The sequence below is a fragment of the Ceratosolen solmsi genome, unplaced genomic scaffold (genome assembly GCF_000503995.2).
Source record: "Ceratosolen solmsi marchali unplaced genomic scaffold, CerSol_1.0 scaffold33, whole genome shotgun sequence".
NCBI classification, from domain to species: Eukaryota; Metazoa; Arthropoda; class Insecta; order Hymenoptera; family Agaonidae; genus Ceratosolen; species Ceratosolen solmsi.
Window position 1 is genome coordinate 100627 of NW_011948438.1, and position 14514 is coordinate 115140.

Genomic DNA, 14514 nt, shown 5'->3' on the forward strand with positions numbered 1-14514 from the left:
TTCATTTTAACCTCATTTTACTTTCGAAAATGCAAAATTTTACATTATCTTTAAAAATATAATGTAATACTTTCAGAAAATGAAATTGTTTTCTTTATAAGGGATAAAAAAAAATAATTGTCGAATTTTTCTTATAATTTATCGTTTTCAAAGTAACGGAGGACAGTCACTAGTCCCAGAATTTACTATGAAAGAAAAAATCAAAAATCAAAAATAGACACAAACATCAAAAGTTTTATAGTGCATTTGAGAAGTTAAATGACGAAATATTAATTATTATTAATATGACTTAGTTGTGCTTTGTTGTGTAAATTTTTTAATATGTATGCACAAAATTGATTATATATAGATGGAATATACGTGGACTAGAAAATGAATATTAAAGTTTTATAAGGCATCGGTGTTCTTTAATGTTAATGTGATTCAAAACTTCATAAAGTTTATTACAAATACTTAGATATTAAATATAAAAGCTGAAAAAATTAATCGATGCATTCAAGATATGTATTATACAATAATAAAAATAAAATTTGAATAGAAAAATGTGATTGTAAAAGAAAAATACGTAAACTTAATTATTCAAAGAAAGCCTGACAATGCTACTTCTGTTATAAATTATAATTACTTTATTTTTATTTTAGTTATTATCGTTATTATGATGATTATTATTATTATTATTAATATACTACTATTAACATAAATATTATGATAATGAATTATCTAATAGAATCTTTCTAGTCGAATGTATCTATAAAATAATATTTTATTACGTTAAAACTACATCACTGATAAAAAAAAATAAGCTAGGATAGGATTAATCTAGAAAAATTTATTATCAGTAATTATCAGTTACTGTTACTTTTAAAAGCGAACAACACCAATGTAATATAACCAAAGGAATAAACATCTACAATATTCTTAATTATTTATACATTTATTCAAGTAATTTGATCATAATGTTGTAAATACTATTTTATGTTTCAAATATTGTTTAATTTGCTTATATATTATTATAATCATATAACTAATCATATATATTAATCTTGATAATATTTTTTAAAATTTAATCTTAATAATATTTTACTCAGTTTTTTTTTCTTAGTAAATTGTTGATAATAAAGGCACGGGGTATTGTTAAAAATTCCATGTAATTCTAAGTGCGATATTATATTATATTATTATTAACGTAAATTTCAGATGTTTTATTCAGTGGATCTTTTAAGGATACGAAAAAATAAAAAAGGACGTATTCCGGCATGTTGGCTCGCAGCTACGATTAAAGAATTCGTCGGCATTGGTATCCATAAGCTATCAAAAGCAGACCTCGAGAGACTAGATGTTGAGGCTGCTTGGTATACAAATTATATATGTTTATTTTTCATCCTATAAAACTACAAAACAATCTTTTGTTTCATAAAAAATTTCAATTATTGTTCTAATGAAAGATCTCAAACATACGATTATTATTATATGAAGCGTTGAATTGCGCTCTAATAATCTCTAATAAATAATAATCAATTTTTAAATTCTAAAATAGTATGCAATTTTGTGTGTGTGTGTGTGTGTGTGTGTGTAATGTAGAAAAACTAGTTTATAATAAAATTTAGAATTATTAGTAAGCTATTTCTTGTATGTCAACACGTTATTGCAAATGTAATATTATCAACAATTAATTATCTATTATAATGTATTATGAAGCAAATATTGTACGTACGATCAATGTGAACATTATGTTTATTATATTAATATAATTTATATAAATTACAGCTGCGATATTTTTGACGGTATAACAGGAAATGAAATTTCTAACCGTTTTAGTCTTTATTTGTCATCACAACTCACTTTCGGGCTTTTAAAAATATTTCGTCAACAAGTCATAAACGTAGAAGGTGATTGGATCAATTTCTATATTCTATATATATATATATATATATATATATATATATATATATATTTATATTTTATAAATTAACGTTTTAATTTGAATATAGAAGCATGTCAACAACTATATACAAGTATATTGACAAATTCAACAATGTCCAAAAAAGAAATTTCAAGGTTTAATATAAAAATCTCTAAATTCTATAAATAGATATATTTTAAAAGCTTTATTATTTAGTTAATATAAATAAATAATATTTACAGCAAAAAACCAGTTGGCAAAACTATAGGAGCAGTGAAAGACGTTGAAATGGAGACAGTAGATTTAACGTGTTTGTTTCCAGAAAATGAAGTAGATAAACACCTCATTCAAGAAGAATTACCTATGGTAAGAAATCGCTTTTAATTAGTTCTTAATAAGAATTGTAACGAATTTAAATTTAAATTATTTAATTTAGTTAGTGGAATTAGGTCTTGAATTTTCCATTAATGAAAATGTTGAGGAAGATATTAGAGGGTAATGTTTTTGTTAATATTTGTATATTATAATTTATATTAGATAGTCTGTGTTTAAAATAATTGTAATGTCGATATGATAGATTTCCTTCGACTCTGCCTTCCTTCGAGGACGCTACTTCTAATAATGTTGAGGAAGTTTTAAACGAACTTAATTTCACAACTGGTAATAGCTATTTTTAAATGATTATACAAATTCTTTATTAGTTATTTCATTAATATTCGTTTCATTGTTTCATAAATTTTATTTGAAATTGTTTATCAACGATAGAGGAAGAAAAAATGCTAGATGTTTCATTGCAAGATGTATCTGTATTAAGGACTCCGGTTACTCCAAAAAGAAAATATGATAAAACTCACGACGGAACACCAACGAAAAAAAATAGGGTAAACAATTCGTAAAAATGCATAAAATCCTATGAAAATATTCAAACAATTTCGTACATATTCGTGCATGTATATAAAATTCATAACATCATTTAATCATATTAATTTATTATTTGAATTTATCAATTCAAATATAATTATTATTAATATACAATGGTATAAAAAAAAACTCAAATAATTTAATATTTTTTCCAAAGCTTGAACAATGTAATGAGCCATGTGCCATGAGATAATGTCATAAAATAAAATTATAGGCTTTGCATAATAAAAATTCCAATTTGTTCTTTTAATTCATTGAATGATTTTTTTTTAATAAGTTATAAATATATTTATGTCGTCGTAAGCATATGTTTTTATAGAAAACATTATCCTCGACATCGAATCCATCGGAATTAGCGAGAAGTCCCATCACACCACTTACAGCTCGTAGATCAATTTTTAAGGCTCATGACATGTCATTTATAATGGATGCTGATCCTGGAATTAGTGGCTGCGTACCAATGAATGAAGAAGCTGCACATTCCTTATCCAATGCCATAGAACCCGGGGCAGAAGGTAACAGGAGGGATAATTTTTTTTTTTTTTTTTTTTTTTTTTTTTTTTTTTTTTTTTTATGGAAAGTACATTGGTAAACCGTTAATTTTTATTTTTATACTAATTGTTCGACACGTTACAATTATATTAAAAATTCTTAAAATTTTTGCAGATTGCAATGAAACTAATGGTCAATATAAATATTTAAATGAATAATCAATAGGTTTTAATTGCTTCAATTATTTTTACTGGCTTTGTTCTAATTATAATTGTATGATTATTACAGTAATTTCAAAAACGTCTAATTTAAAGCATTAATTAAAACAATAAATTAAAATATCATAATAGATATTTAATATCTTGATTACCAAACAATATTATCGGTTTCCTTAAACGTACTATCATTAGATTGTTAGATATCTAAATTTATTGCAGAATATTAATTTTAATACTACTTCCAGAATTGATATAACAATAGAATTCATAAATATTTCATGATCTTATAATCAATCTATCTATTTAATAATTTTTATAACAAATTTTGCACCTAAAGTGAATTAAACTTCGAGCGATGGCAATAATATTAGTAATACTAACAATAATATTAATATTCATAATACTGCCATTATTAATAATATCAATAATAATGATAAATTGGTTATATTTAAACACGCAACTAGAACAGGCAAGAATTTCCGTGAGATTCTCAATACCGACAGGAACAGCCGACCAATTACTAGCCGAACAGAATGTCGACGAAATTATTGCACCACCGCAGATCAGCGACGAAAGTTTCACGGGATTGAGTACCAGTGATGCAAGCTTCGGTAGATTGCAAAAAATTGCCAAGAGATTAAAAACTCCCCAGTCGAAAGACAAAAGCGGTTTACGACAGGCAGCACCAAGGTAATAACCCCAAAAAGAAAGAATGTTTAAGGATACTAAAGAAAAGATACGAATGGGAGAAATTACAAATAGATAATTCCTTCAAGTTGATTAATTATTTTAATAATTAATTTATTAAAGTAATTTAATATTTAATTCATATATATATATATATATTAATACCACTAACTTGTGATTCGTAATTTACCTTTATAATTTATTTGTTTTGTTTTTTTTATCGCACATTCTATATTAATGATATCCCTTTATAAATTTTACTTTCACTGATTTTTTCACTGTTAGCTTATTTCTAAACTGAATATTATTTCTTCAAAATTTCATTCGATCATTAATAATTATTTAAAATGAATAATTTCTTCAGAGTTGTAACAAAAAATGAAAAAGATAATTTTCAATTGCAAGAACTTGAAACATCAAGCCATTCAAATTCTTTACAACGAAAAAGACTTAAGAATAAGTATGTGTTTGATCGTACAAAACAAATTTATATCAAAGAGCCTAAAACCCACTTATTGTACACGAGGGTAAATTTTTAATCGTTTAATTACAAATATCCGTCTCGCATAATTAATTATTATTATAGATTAAAAAAAAATTTTTTTTTTATTTTAGTCAATGATATCCACGCAACCAAATGTTAATAATAAAATTTTAGCCAATGATTTATTGAGATGGCCATCAACAGGATTAAAAATTAGAGCAACATTGAATAAGAAGCATTGTCCTTGGGCCAAAATATTACAAGACTTATTTACTGATATGATTGAGAACTGTTGTAATGCATGTGGTAAGTTTTTCCCTTTATTTTTATTAATGAAATTAATAAATTATCGTGCGCAACGATTACAAATTGATATTCGTTTTTGTGCTAATATAACCTAATATATATATATATATATATATATATATATATATATATATATTAATATTAATCCGTTGTTTTACAAATTACATTATAAAATATATTTAGTAATAAACGGTAAATATGTATTCGTTTGCCTGTTTTTTTCTAATAATTTTTCTCTTCAATTATTTAATTGCCTACGAATTATCAATTCGTTTAATGTAATTCGCGTGCAAGCGCAATCGTTCGAATCTTCATAAAAATTAAATCGCTAACAATAATGTAGATAATTGAACCGAAGGGATTAACGAATGTTGGTCCGATAAAAATAAATTTATTTAATATTTAATAATTATAAAAATACTATAAGAATACCTACACTTTAATATAATTTATTATTTAAATTTGTATATCATATTTTTAATGAGAATGTAAACAATAATACAATTTGTTATTTATAAATGATTATATCCTATAATATATGCTATAATGCTTTTAAGTGAATTTATTATATTTCTCTTTAAGTATAAAGTAATGAAATGAGAAACATTATCATTATTTCGGTCATAATAATAATATAAATTCTGCTTGGAAACGAACGATTAATAAAGACATTACGACGTAAAAATTATCATCATGATATTATTATAATATAATTATCAATTATCTCGTTATATAAGCGATGTTTGCTGATTTTCAGAAGAAATGTATCAGGAGTCAGCGCGTAGAAATACAAGTGCCAATAAAAGCCTTAGATTATCTGACTTCGCACGTGGTAAATCGTCCTCTAGACCGAGCACACCACGGCAAACCTCTTCCAAGTCGGGATTAAATTTAACTGCAGAACGAAACGTGGAATGCGAAGTCACAGATACGGATATGTTACTCATGCCACCTCCGTTGCCATTACAAGTACCAACCTCGGAATTGATAGTAGATGAAAATGAGCTGAATCAGCAGGCAAAATTATCAGAAGCAGTGCAGTTAGTAGTGATCCCATTGTAGTATTAAAAACTCTGCAAATGCATTAAATTTATTCACTTTGGAAGGATTGTAATAATGTTTAACATAAGATTTAGTCATTATAATGTCATAATAGTCTTGTGCTATTTCCCTTTGAGTATCTGCGTAATGTTACCCTTCCGTTTTCTTCAATCGAATTGTTATCAATATCTTTGGATTTCTCATTGATAGTTGGTCACGTAAAACATAAATATCAGTCGGTTCGGAAAGGATGATAAAATGCATTAATTAATTAATTATATATAATGCAATTGAAATAATATTATTTGCATCGACGTAGAAAGTTAATCAATACTTTAATTATTTTATGATTTTAACTTTTAACTTTGTGCAATCAATTTGTTCTTCGATAATTTCTAACAATTATTTCTAATAATTAATTATGCAATTCTGAATAGATCCTCTACGGAACCGTCGGATTTGCAAATATCGATATTGACAAGAGAGGCTGATGAAAATGTTCATGATGTCTCACAGGTCGAGTCGTCGTTGCTCGAGAATCAATCGAAACGACAGTTGGCAGTCTCCGGAATGTATTTGATCTCAGAATCCGAGGATAGTTTTTTGCCTAAGTTACGGTGCTCAGAATCGATGTCATCATTGCCACTGTTAAGTTTTTTTTTCTTTATTTATTTACAAATATACGGAATGCAAACGCATACGAATATGCGGAATTACAAACTCTAATAACAAAGCCAACATCCAATAATTACATTAGAATATAATATTTGATGAATTGTAATAAAAACGAGATAAACAAGTATTGGAGAATCGTTTACATTTACATAAGATTTGAATATGGAATCGTTAGGATATGAAAATTTACGAGCAAGTATCAAAGCTTAATTCTAATTATTCATGCCAAAGATCCAAATAGAGTAGAAATTTTACTCTAGGGAAATTCATCAAATCTAACTCTCATTTTGGGTGGTCTACCCGCTCAAACTTTCCCAATGAAAATTCGAATGTATTTACAACCTATCATTATTTGTACATTATTTATCACAATAAAATAATTTTAAGCAGCGATGATTTTTTTAATAAAAAAAAAAATAAATAAATAGAAAAAAATAAATAAATAAATAAATAAAAATATATAAAATATATTGATTTTAAGAGAATTTATGCAACAAGATTTATAAAATAACATGCTGTTAAAATTGCTAATATTCTGCATTTATAATAAAAATGTTTTCAGAAGCAGTGAATCTGAATCTCAACATGAAAATTTAATAATAACTTTTGAAGAATTTTATGAATTTTTAAAAGAGATGTGGATAGTAGCAGCGAATTATTTAACTCACGATGATGAACTAGTGGAATTGGAACTTGATGATATTTTAACACCAGGAGATGCTTCTATCGAAGAATTAATTAAATATTTTATTTATTGTTGTGGTATGTCGTATTTTTATTAAAATTCTATGATCTAGTCAAAAAAAAAAAAAAAAAAAAAAAAAAAAAAAAAAAAAACAATAGAGATAGGTATTTACTATTATAATATGCAAACGTTCTTATTCTTTTTCTTGCAGAATTGGAAACGAAACATAAATTACATATCCAACAAGATATTGTTTACGGACCTGTTAATATAATAAAAATATAAGTTATTGAAAAAGAGATAAATATTCAGCGATAAAAATTACTTATATATTGTAGTTTTTAAAAGCGTTGAACTTTTATTTATTTATTTTTTTTTTTTTTTTGTATATCATTTTATTTATAAAAAAATTATATTTTATCTATTTACAAATCTACAAATACATATTTCATGTAATATTCTCAATTTTACTCTTATCTAATTTAATGATAATGAACTGTATAATTTTATTGAATAATACACGTTAATCATTCATTTTTTATTTTATTTTTTTTTTTTAATAAAAATCAACGAATTAATTACATTTATTTAGAATGTTATTGCTATTAAAACTATTAGTGTTATTGTACTCTATCGGATAATGAAAGTCCAAGATAAGGAAATGGTTAATAAGAAATGAGAAAAATGACGAATGTCGGAGAGTATTGAGCGACGAGGTATCGTTAGAATATTATGAATGAGTTATCGCGTGCCCAAGCAAGAGGAATAAAACGGAATACATAGTGAATCGTGTACATTACTCTAATGAATGTATTATCAATGTCAATGACTCGTTCGCATTTGCAGGTATTGTCTTTTGCGTATGATATAACCATATAATAAGTGAGTCACAAGCATTTTCGAATGCAACAGTCAGACATTGTAGCTCATGCGATATAAATATTATAAAAGGTAAATCGCGTGCGCTTAGCCAGCGTGTAATAGAAAAGTATTTATTGACTCGTTAATGTGCATAGGTGTCAGGCATGCAAATTACAAATTCAACTGCAAAAGAAATGTATCCGTGGCGCATGATTTATGCAAAATATCACGTACAATCTCATTGGCTTATGCACGAATCCCTAAATTGGAATCTTTATTCCCTGCTTTGCAATATTACATTAATTACATATAAAGTAATGCTTTGAAAATATTTTCTGCATACTTGTTTAATATGTACATTATGTAAATTACGTAATACAATATCAAATGCTTCAAATTTCTTCAAAGTTATTATAATATAACATAAATATAATAAGTAAATTTTAGCCATTGTTCCGTGAACAATAATGTCATGCAGCTTACAAACATAATTACATAGTAAGTTACATAGCAAACATAGTAAATTAATAAATTCTAAGAGATTCGAGGACACTAATTGTAACATGATATATAATTAATATCTATAATAAAAAGCTTGTAGCTTGTTAAAATACAAGAAAACATACGGTGGGGAGTGGGTGGTGGTGGTGGTGGTGGTGGCGGTGGTGGTGGTGGTAGTGGTGAGGAATAAACATTTATTAAACGAAATATATTTCGATAGTCTCTAAATTTATTTTATAATTGTTTGGATTAAATTGCCTCTCGATAGGTTCCGATTACCAGCCTTCGATTTCTTCTTCATAACGTTACAGTCATCGTATAATAATAATCTTTATTTACTTTTTTTTTTAACTTTACATTCTATAAAAATGAAAGCTTTGCTTACAATAAGCCATTATATCTTGTAATATTATTATTCGCGTTTAACTAACGATTTATAATGTTGCAAAACTAACGTTGCATTAATTATTAAGATACTGTTAAACGATAATAATTTTAACTTATCCATAACTAAGATTAATAATTATATTGCAATAGTAGTTTATGAATAATTAAATTTAATATAAATCTTTGAAATCTTTACATCTTAACTATTTCAGTATTTCAAATTTAGTTTTATACATTATATGTGTATAATATGTATATACGATCAATATTTAAACATACGTAAGTTTTCAAATTATAACCACTTGGATATTTTATTATTTCCATATTACCTTTATAAATTTCGGATAATAATACATAAATACAATAATTAATACTTATTGATAAAAGGATTATCAAGCGTAATTAAAAATCAAATACATAAAAAAGTTTCGTCTGTAAGGTATAAATTTCATTGTCAAATATATATAAAATACTTTACGCTCACCAAATCCAAAGTGCTATTTATTATTTACCAAGAGATTTAAATATCAATCGTTGCAAATCAATCTAAAAAATTGAAGAAATGAGACGAAGAAAGAAATTAATGTTCAAGATATATACGTGAATACAATTTATAATACAACGATACACGGCTATCTTATAAATATTGAGGAATGACTTCACTTCCTAACAAAAATATAACGAAATAACATTGTTGTCTTCATTATGCGCACGAAAAGTACAATTTTGAATATCATTCGGAAACGGTTAACAAACAAGTTATCAATAGTATACGATGGACAATCCGCACGTACGACAATGACAATAGAGCAATTGTCGTTTCTTCTCTTTTCCTTTCATCTCGTTTATTGAAAAAAGTCCTCTACACATTTGTACAAGTGTATTCGCATACTAAGGGTTCACATTTGCTATGTCGACAAGACTCTCGTATGTGGCACATCGATAAGAGCACGTATATAATAAAAAATTAAGTCTACCACAACGTACAGAGTTTTCGACCCTATACTTATACTATATCATTCTTTCCCTTAAATCTATTATTATTATTATTTATTTATTTATTTATTTATTTATTTATTTATTTATTTTCACTTCTGCTTTATACATACTGGTCGGTCGATAGACATTTACATAGCTTATATACGTATATATTACAATAGAAAAGAAAATAACACAACGAGGACGAAACTCGTTGGTGCAGTAATTAGTAATTATAAGTTAACTATAAAATCCTCTAATCTAATTGCAATATAGATCTAATAGATTTTAAATTAATCTGTTTCTTTGTTTGCTTTCTTTTCTATACGTAATGTGTAAATAACTTGATCTGCAAATCAAAATCTTACAATACATTAACACTTGGTTCGCATTTCAGTTTCCACTGATTATTAGTTGTCCCTAATGCTTATACAAGGGTATTTTAATTATTTTACTTAAATGTACATTACATCTTAATTGTTTTATTTTTAAGAGCGAATTTTAATACACAGCTTGTAACCATGAAAAATAAATGCTTGACTACTTTGGCAAAAAGATTTCTCTGAAAATCAAATGAAAAAAAAAAAAAAAAAAAAAAAAAAAAAAAAAAAAATAAATATAATTCGTACGTCGTCTCACAAGTTTTTCGTAACATTACGATACCCGAGAACAATCAAATGAAACTCGCTCGATTATAGATTCTGAAGAATTTTCAGAGAAAACTTTATTCGAGGTATAATAAATGGCAAATTATACTGATATTAAATTATTATTAAACTTATTAAATATTATATATATATATATATATATATATATATAATAAGAATTCAAAGTATTTTGCTGCTTTTAAAAACTAATTATATTTTGTATAATTATTAAAATAATGAACAATACAAAAACAGATCAAAATTCGATCCTCGAACTTTAAAATCTGTATTAACATGTAAGATTGTCTAAATTATCACCAGTTTCACAGAGAAATTTCCAAATATTTTCTTTAAAATAAGACTTCATTCATTCTCTTTTATTATTATCGTATATTATTCGTACAATTTTAAAATGATTTCGCAGAAGTATAATTACCACCGAAATTAAAATATGAAAATGAATCATTACAAGTAACGGACAAACTGAGCATTTTAAAAATACAAGCTTACAAATATGTTTGCTTTACTTTGTATACTGAAATTTCATAATTAATTGCAAATGTTTTATATATATATATATATATATATATATATATATATATTATATACACACACATACTCGCATTCTTAAAAATTTAATAATGCTCCGAAGAAATGTTATCAAATGATATTATTGTAAATTGTCATTTCTGCACTTTATTAAAAATTGTTTGTTTTTTGTTTTTATTTTTTTACACTTGTCAACAACAAAATAGTTTAGTTTCATAGAAGTTATGTATTATATGTTCGTTACTTGTTTTATAAAATGAAAATTATTTGATGCCTTAAAATGTTGAAAACCCTTCATCAATATTTGGATCTTCAATATATGTGTAAAGAAAAAACAACTTTCACCTAAATACATTTACACTAAATTGAATGAAAAATTTGAATTCAAATTTATCATGTAATGACACAGAATATGATTGCAGATTGTTTGAAAATTTAAAAAATTTGGGTTTCACTAAGTCCACTACTTCTAGGACATAATTTTTTTAACATATTATGAAATATATAATTGAAGGTAGAAATATTGCATTAGTAAACGAATTATTCTAGAATCCAAACATATTATAATTCAAACAATTCGTTATTAATTCTGATGAACAAAAAAAAAACATACACGCACACACACACACACACACACATATATATGTGTGTATATATATATATATATATATATATATATATAAACACGTCGATTAAATGTTACGGCTAATAGCATCAATATACTGATTATTCTCAATAAGTGCAAATGTCACAACTTAGGAAATGTCTCGGAAGTTGAGAGATTTATTTTCATGTAAGGCACGGAGTATTTACACGTGAGAGTTACGTCACTCGTGTTATTTCTTATTTTCATTTATAGACAATCGTCGTCTCTTACACCTGTTTTAGTTTCAGTAGCTCGCGCGACAAAATTGCACAGCCCAATGTAAACTTAATAGACAAGGAAATGCGCTAGGAACTCGCAATGCAATCAGGTTCGGGATCGACTCTCCATATAGAGAAACTTTCTTACAAATCAAAACTTGCACATTATTGAATAGTAAATAAATATGTTTAATGGATAATTGAAAGATTGGCTTTCGTTACTAAGAAAACCCGTGCAAAAATGTCGTTTATTATATAATGTTATCGATCAATAGAAAATCCATGAGCGATTGAAATACACGAATGGCAGATAATGCCTTTGTATCTCAATCGAATCTTTTCTACAAAATAATAAATATAAATAAACAGCATTATTATAGTTCATCATTAATTTGGAGTTTCTCTAACAGAGTTTTAATACTTTTATTATTAACACGTTTACGATAAAGCAGAGTAAAGCAGTGTCCCTAGTTTGACCAAGTGCGTCGTAACTTATTTTCTAGCCTTTAAATATTTCAGAATCGTGGAGAAAAGCGAGGGATAATATTTTATTAAAGGGTTACAATCGAGCTTTACTAACCCACGTAAAAAATAAATGTCATAGATTTATTGTAATTGTCAACAATTAAAATATAACATTCGTATGAGAGTGAATCCGGAATTGTCGAAAAGGGATAAATAAAAGGAGGAGACAAATCTCGGCGTCATTCATTTCTATATTTCTATATAGATTTCGGTATATGATTCATTATGATAATCCGACACGCGTTTGTTCATTTTCGAATAATCGCATTGCCACTTGGACTTTACCACTCGACTTTCCACTTCGCCTTACGCTTGTATAAAAAATATTCAGGTATATGATACAACACTATGACTATTCCTGCGTCACGGACGCATATTTCTTTTAATTACAACCTGAAAAGCATTTTTAATGCGCGTGTAACTTCATTTATCCTTAGCTATCATTCTTTTTCTCTTTATTTATCGAGAGTCTACCGTTTATTTCATTTTTCTATTCTATTCTCTCGCTCTCTCTCTCTCTCTCTCTCTCTCTCTCTCTCTCTCATTTTATTTCTATTTATTTTATTTTATTTTTTAAATATTTCTACAATGATCACTATTTCTTCTACTATTGATAATTCGAGTAATCGTTGTGAATATTGACAATTCGATATTGTGCGGGCAATTTAATTATTTGCATTAAATATACGTGACAATGAACGCATTATGAAATGTACGATACTACACCCATAATTCTTACATATAAAAGTTTAAAAAATCATTCACAAATCATAAGTTGTCCTTTAAAAATTTTCTCGTCGATCATCATTACGTCGACCTTTCCTAAATTGCATGCTAAATTTAATATAAACATTATTTTCATTAAAAAAGTAGAATTTCGCCAGTCAAATTGCCGGAACAAAATCAAATAAATCTATCTACATTAGTAATCGAGCCACTTAAGTATAATCTACTCAGTATTCAATGCAACGACGTTATGTTTAGTGGATGCGTGTGCGTGTGGGTGCGCGTGTGCTCGCGTAATACATGCATATGCATATGTACACACATACATGCGTTGGTTCACTTATGCGTCTCTGCGTTTGTGTGTTTGCGCGTGCGTGCGTGCGTGCGTGCGTGCGCGTGCTCGCGTGTGTGTACATATGAACAACGTCGGAACTGACTGATATGTGCCGAGAGGATATCACTATTTCTTTAAAGAAATCCATTTCACTCGTAAAAATTATACCAAATTATTGCGATTTCCATTTCTTATCGTCGTAATGAAAATCAAATGGCATCGTGAAATTGCAATCGTTGCTCACATTCTTGCTTTTTCATTTGTTGACAAACAACCCAAATATATTGCTGCGGCTTACATCAAACACAGGCATCACATCGCGTCGATTAACTTTCGTCTCGAGCTATTTAATTATATTTATTATGAAGAATTAACGTTTCAATTCTTGTTTACGACGACTCGTGATAAAAAAATATTTTCTTTATGTTTTTTCAATTCGGCGATGAAAACTCAAAAAAAATCTTTGTCGCACTAAGCAGTAGCAAATTTGCAATTTGCTTTCATTAAGCTAAAGTAATGATTATCACTTAGCAATAAGTCACTGAGTATTTTTTTTTCTTTTTTCTTTTATTGTTTTTTTTTTCTTCTTCTTCTTCTTCTTTCTCTTTTTACTTTTATTACATTATGTATTTAAGCACCTTATACCGCATTTTTAAAAGTAGCGTTTCCGACAGTTTTTAAAATGTTTTTTTTTTTAAAATGTTATCGCATCGCAGATTATATTCGGCTT

The 14514-nt window shown here is 26.7% G+C and overlaps 3 protein-coding genes across 3 annotated transcripts; all 3 read left to right on the forward strand.

Annotated features, from left to right (window-relative positions):
* The first annotated feature begins 1159 nt into the window (after positions 1–1159).
* On the forward strand, positions 1160–4228 carry LOC105365381 (uncharacterized). The gene is made up of 6 exons (XM_011503523.1): positions 1160–1352; positions 1768–1889; positions 1992–2058; positions 2146–2269; positions 3144–3339; positions 3999–4228. The coding sequence occupies exons 1-6, from the start codon at positions 1198–1200 to the stop codon at positions 4226–4228; spliced, it is 894 nt and encodes a 297-aa protein (XP_011501825.1). The 5' UTR covers positions 1160–1197.
* A 361-nt stretch (positions 4229–4589) lies between these two features.
* Positions 4590–6120, forward strand: LOC105365307 (uncharacterized). The gene is made up of 3 exons (XM_011503434.1): positions 4590–4748; positions 4837–5011; positions 5769–6120. The coding sequence occupies exons 2-3, from the start codon at positions 4840–4842 to the stop codon at positions 6071–6073; spliced, it is 477 nt and encodes a 158-aa protein (XP_011501736.1). The 5' UTR covers positions 4590–4748; positions 4837–4839; the 3' UTR covers positions 6074–6120.
* A 375-nt stretch (positions 6121–6495) lies between these two features.
* Positions 6496–7697, forward strand: LOC105365382 (uncharacterized). Its single transcript, XM_011503524.1, has 3 exons — positions 6496–6699; positions 7290–7489; positions 7624–7697. The coding sequence occupies exons 1-3, from the start codon at positions 6623–6625 to the stop codon at positions 7695–7697; spliced, it is 351 nt and encodes a 116-aa protein (XP_011501826.1). The 5' UTR covers positions 6496–6622.
* The last annotated feature ends 6817 nt before the right edge of the window (positions 7698–14514 follow it).

Coding starts and splice junctions, on each gene's coding strand:
- LOC105365381 (XM_011503523.1), top strand. CDS start 1,198: ATGTTTTATTCAGTGGATCTTTTAAGGATACGAAAAAATAAAAAAGGA. Junction 1,890..1,991: donor ACAAGTCATAAACGTAGAAG/GTGATTGGATCA, acceptor ATTTGAATATAG/AAGCATGTCAACAACTATAT. Junction 2,059..2,145: donor TCCAAAAAAGAAATTTCAAG/GTTTAATATAAA, acceptor TAATATTTACAG/CAAAAAACCAGTTGGCAAAA.
- LOC105365307 (XM_011503434.1), top strand. CDS start 4,840: ATGATATCCACGCAACCAAATGTTAATAATAAAATTTTAGCCAATGAT. Junction 5,012..5,768: donor GAACTGTTGTAATGCATGTG/GTAAGTTTTTCC, acceptor GCTGATTTTCAG/AAGAAATGTATCAGGAGTCA.
- LOC105365382 (XM_011503524.1), top strand. CDS start 6,623: ATGTATTTGATCTCAGAATCCGAGGATAGTTTTTTGCCTAAGTTACGG. Junction 6,700..7,289: donor TCGATGTCATCATTGCCACT/GTTAAGTTTTTT, acceptor AAATGTTTTCAG/AAGCAGTGAATCTGAATCTC. Junction 7,490..7,623: donor ATATTTTATTTATTGTTGTG/GTATGTCGTATT, acceptor TTTTTCTTGCAG/AATTGGAAACGAAACATAAA.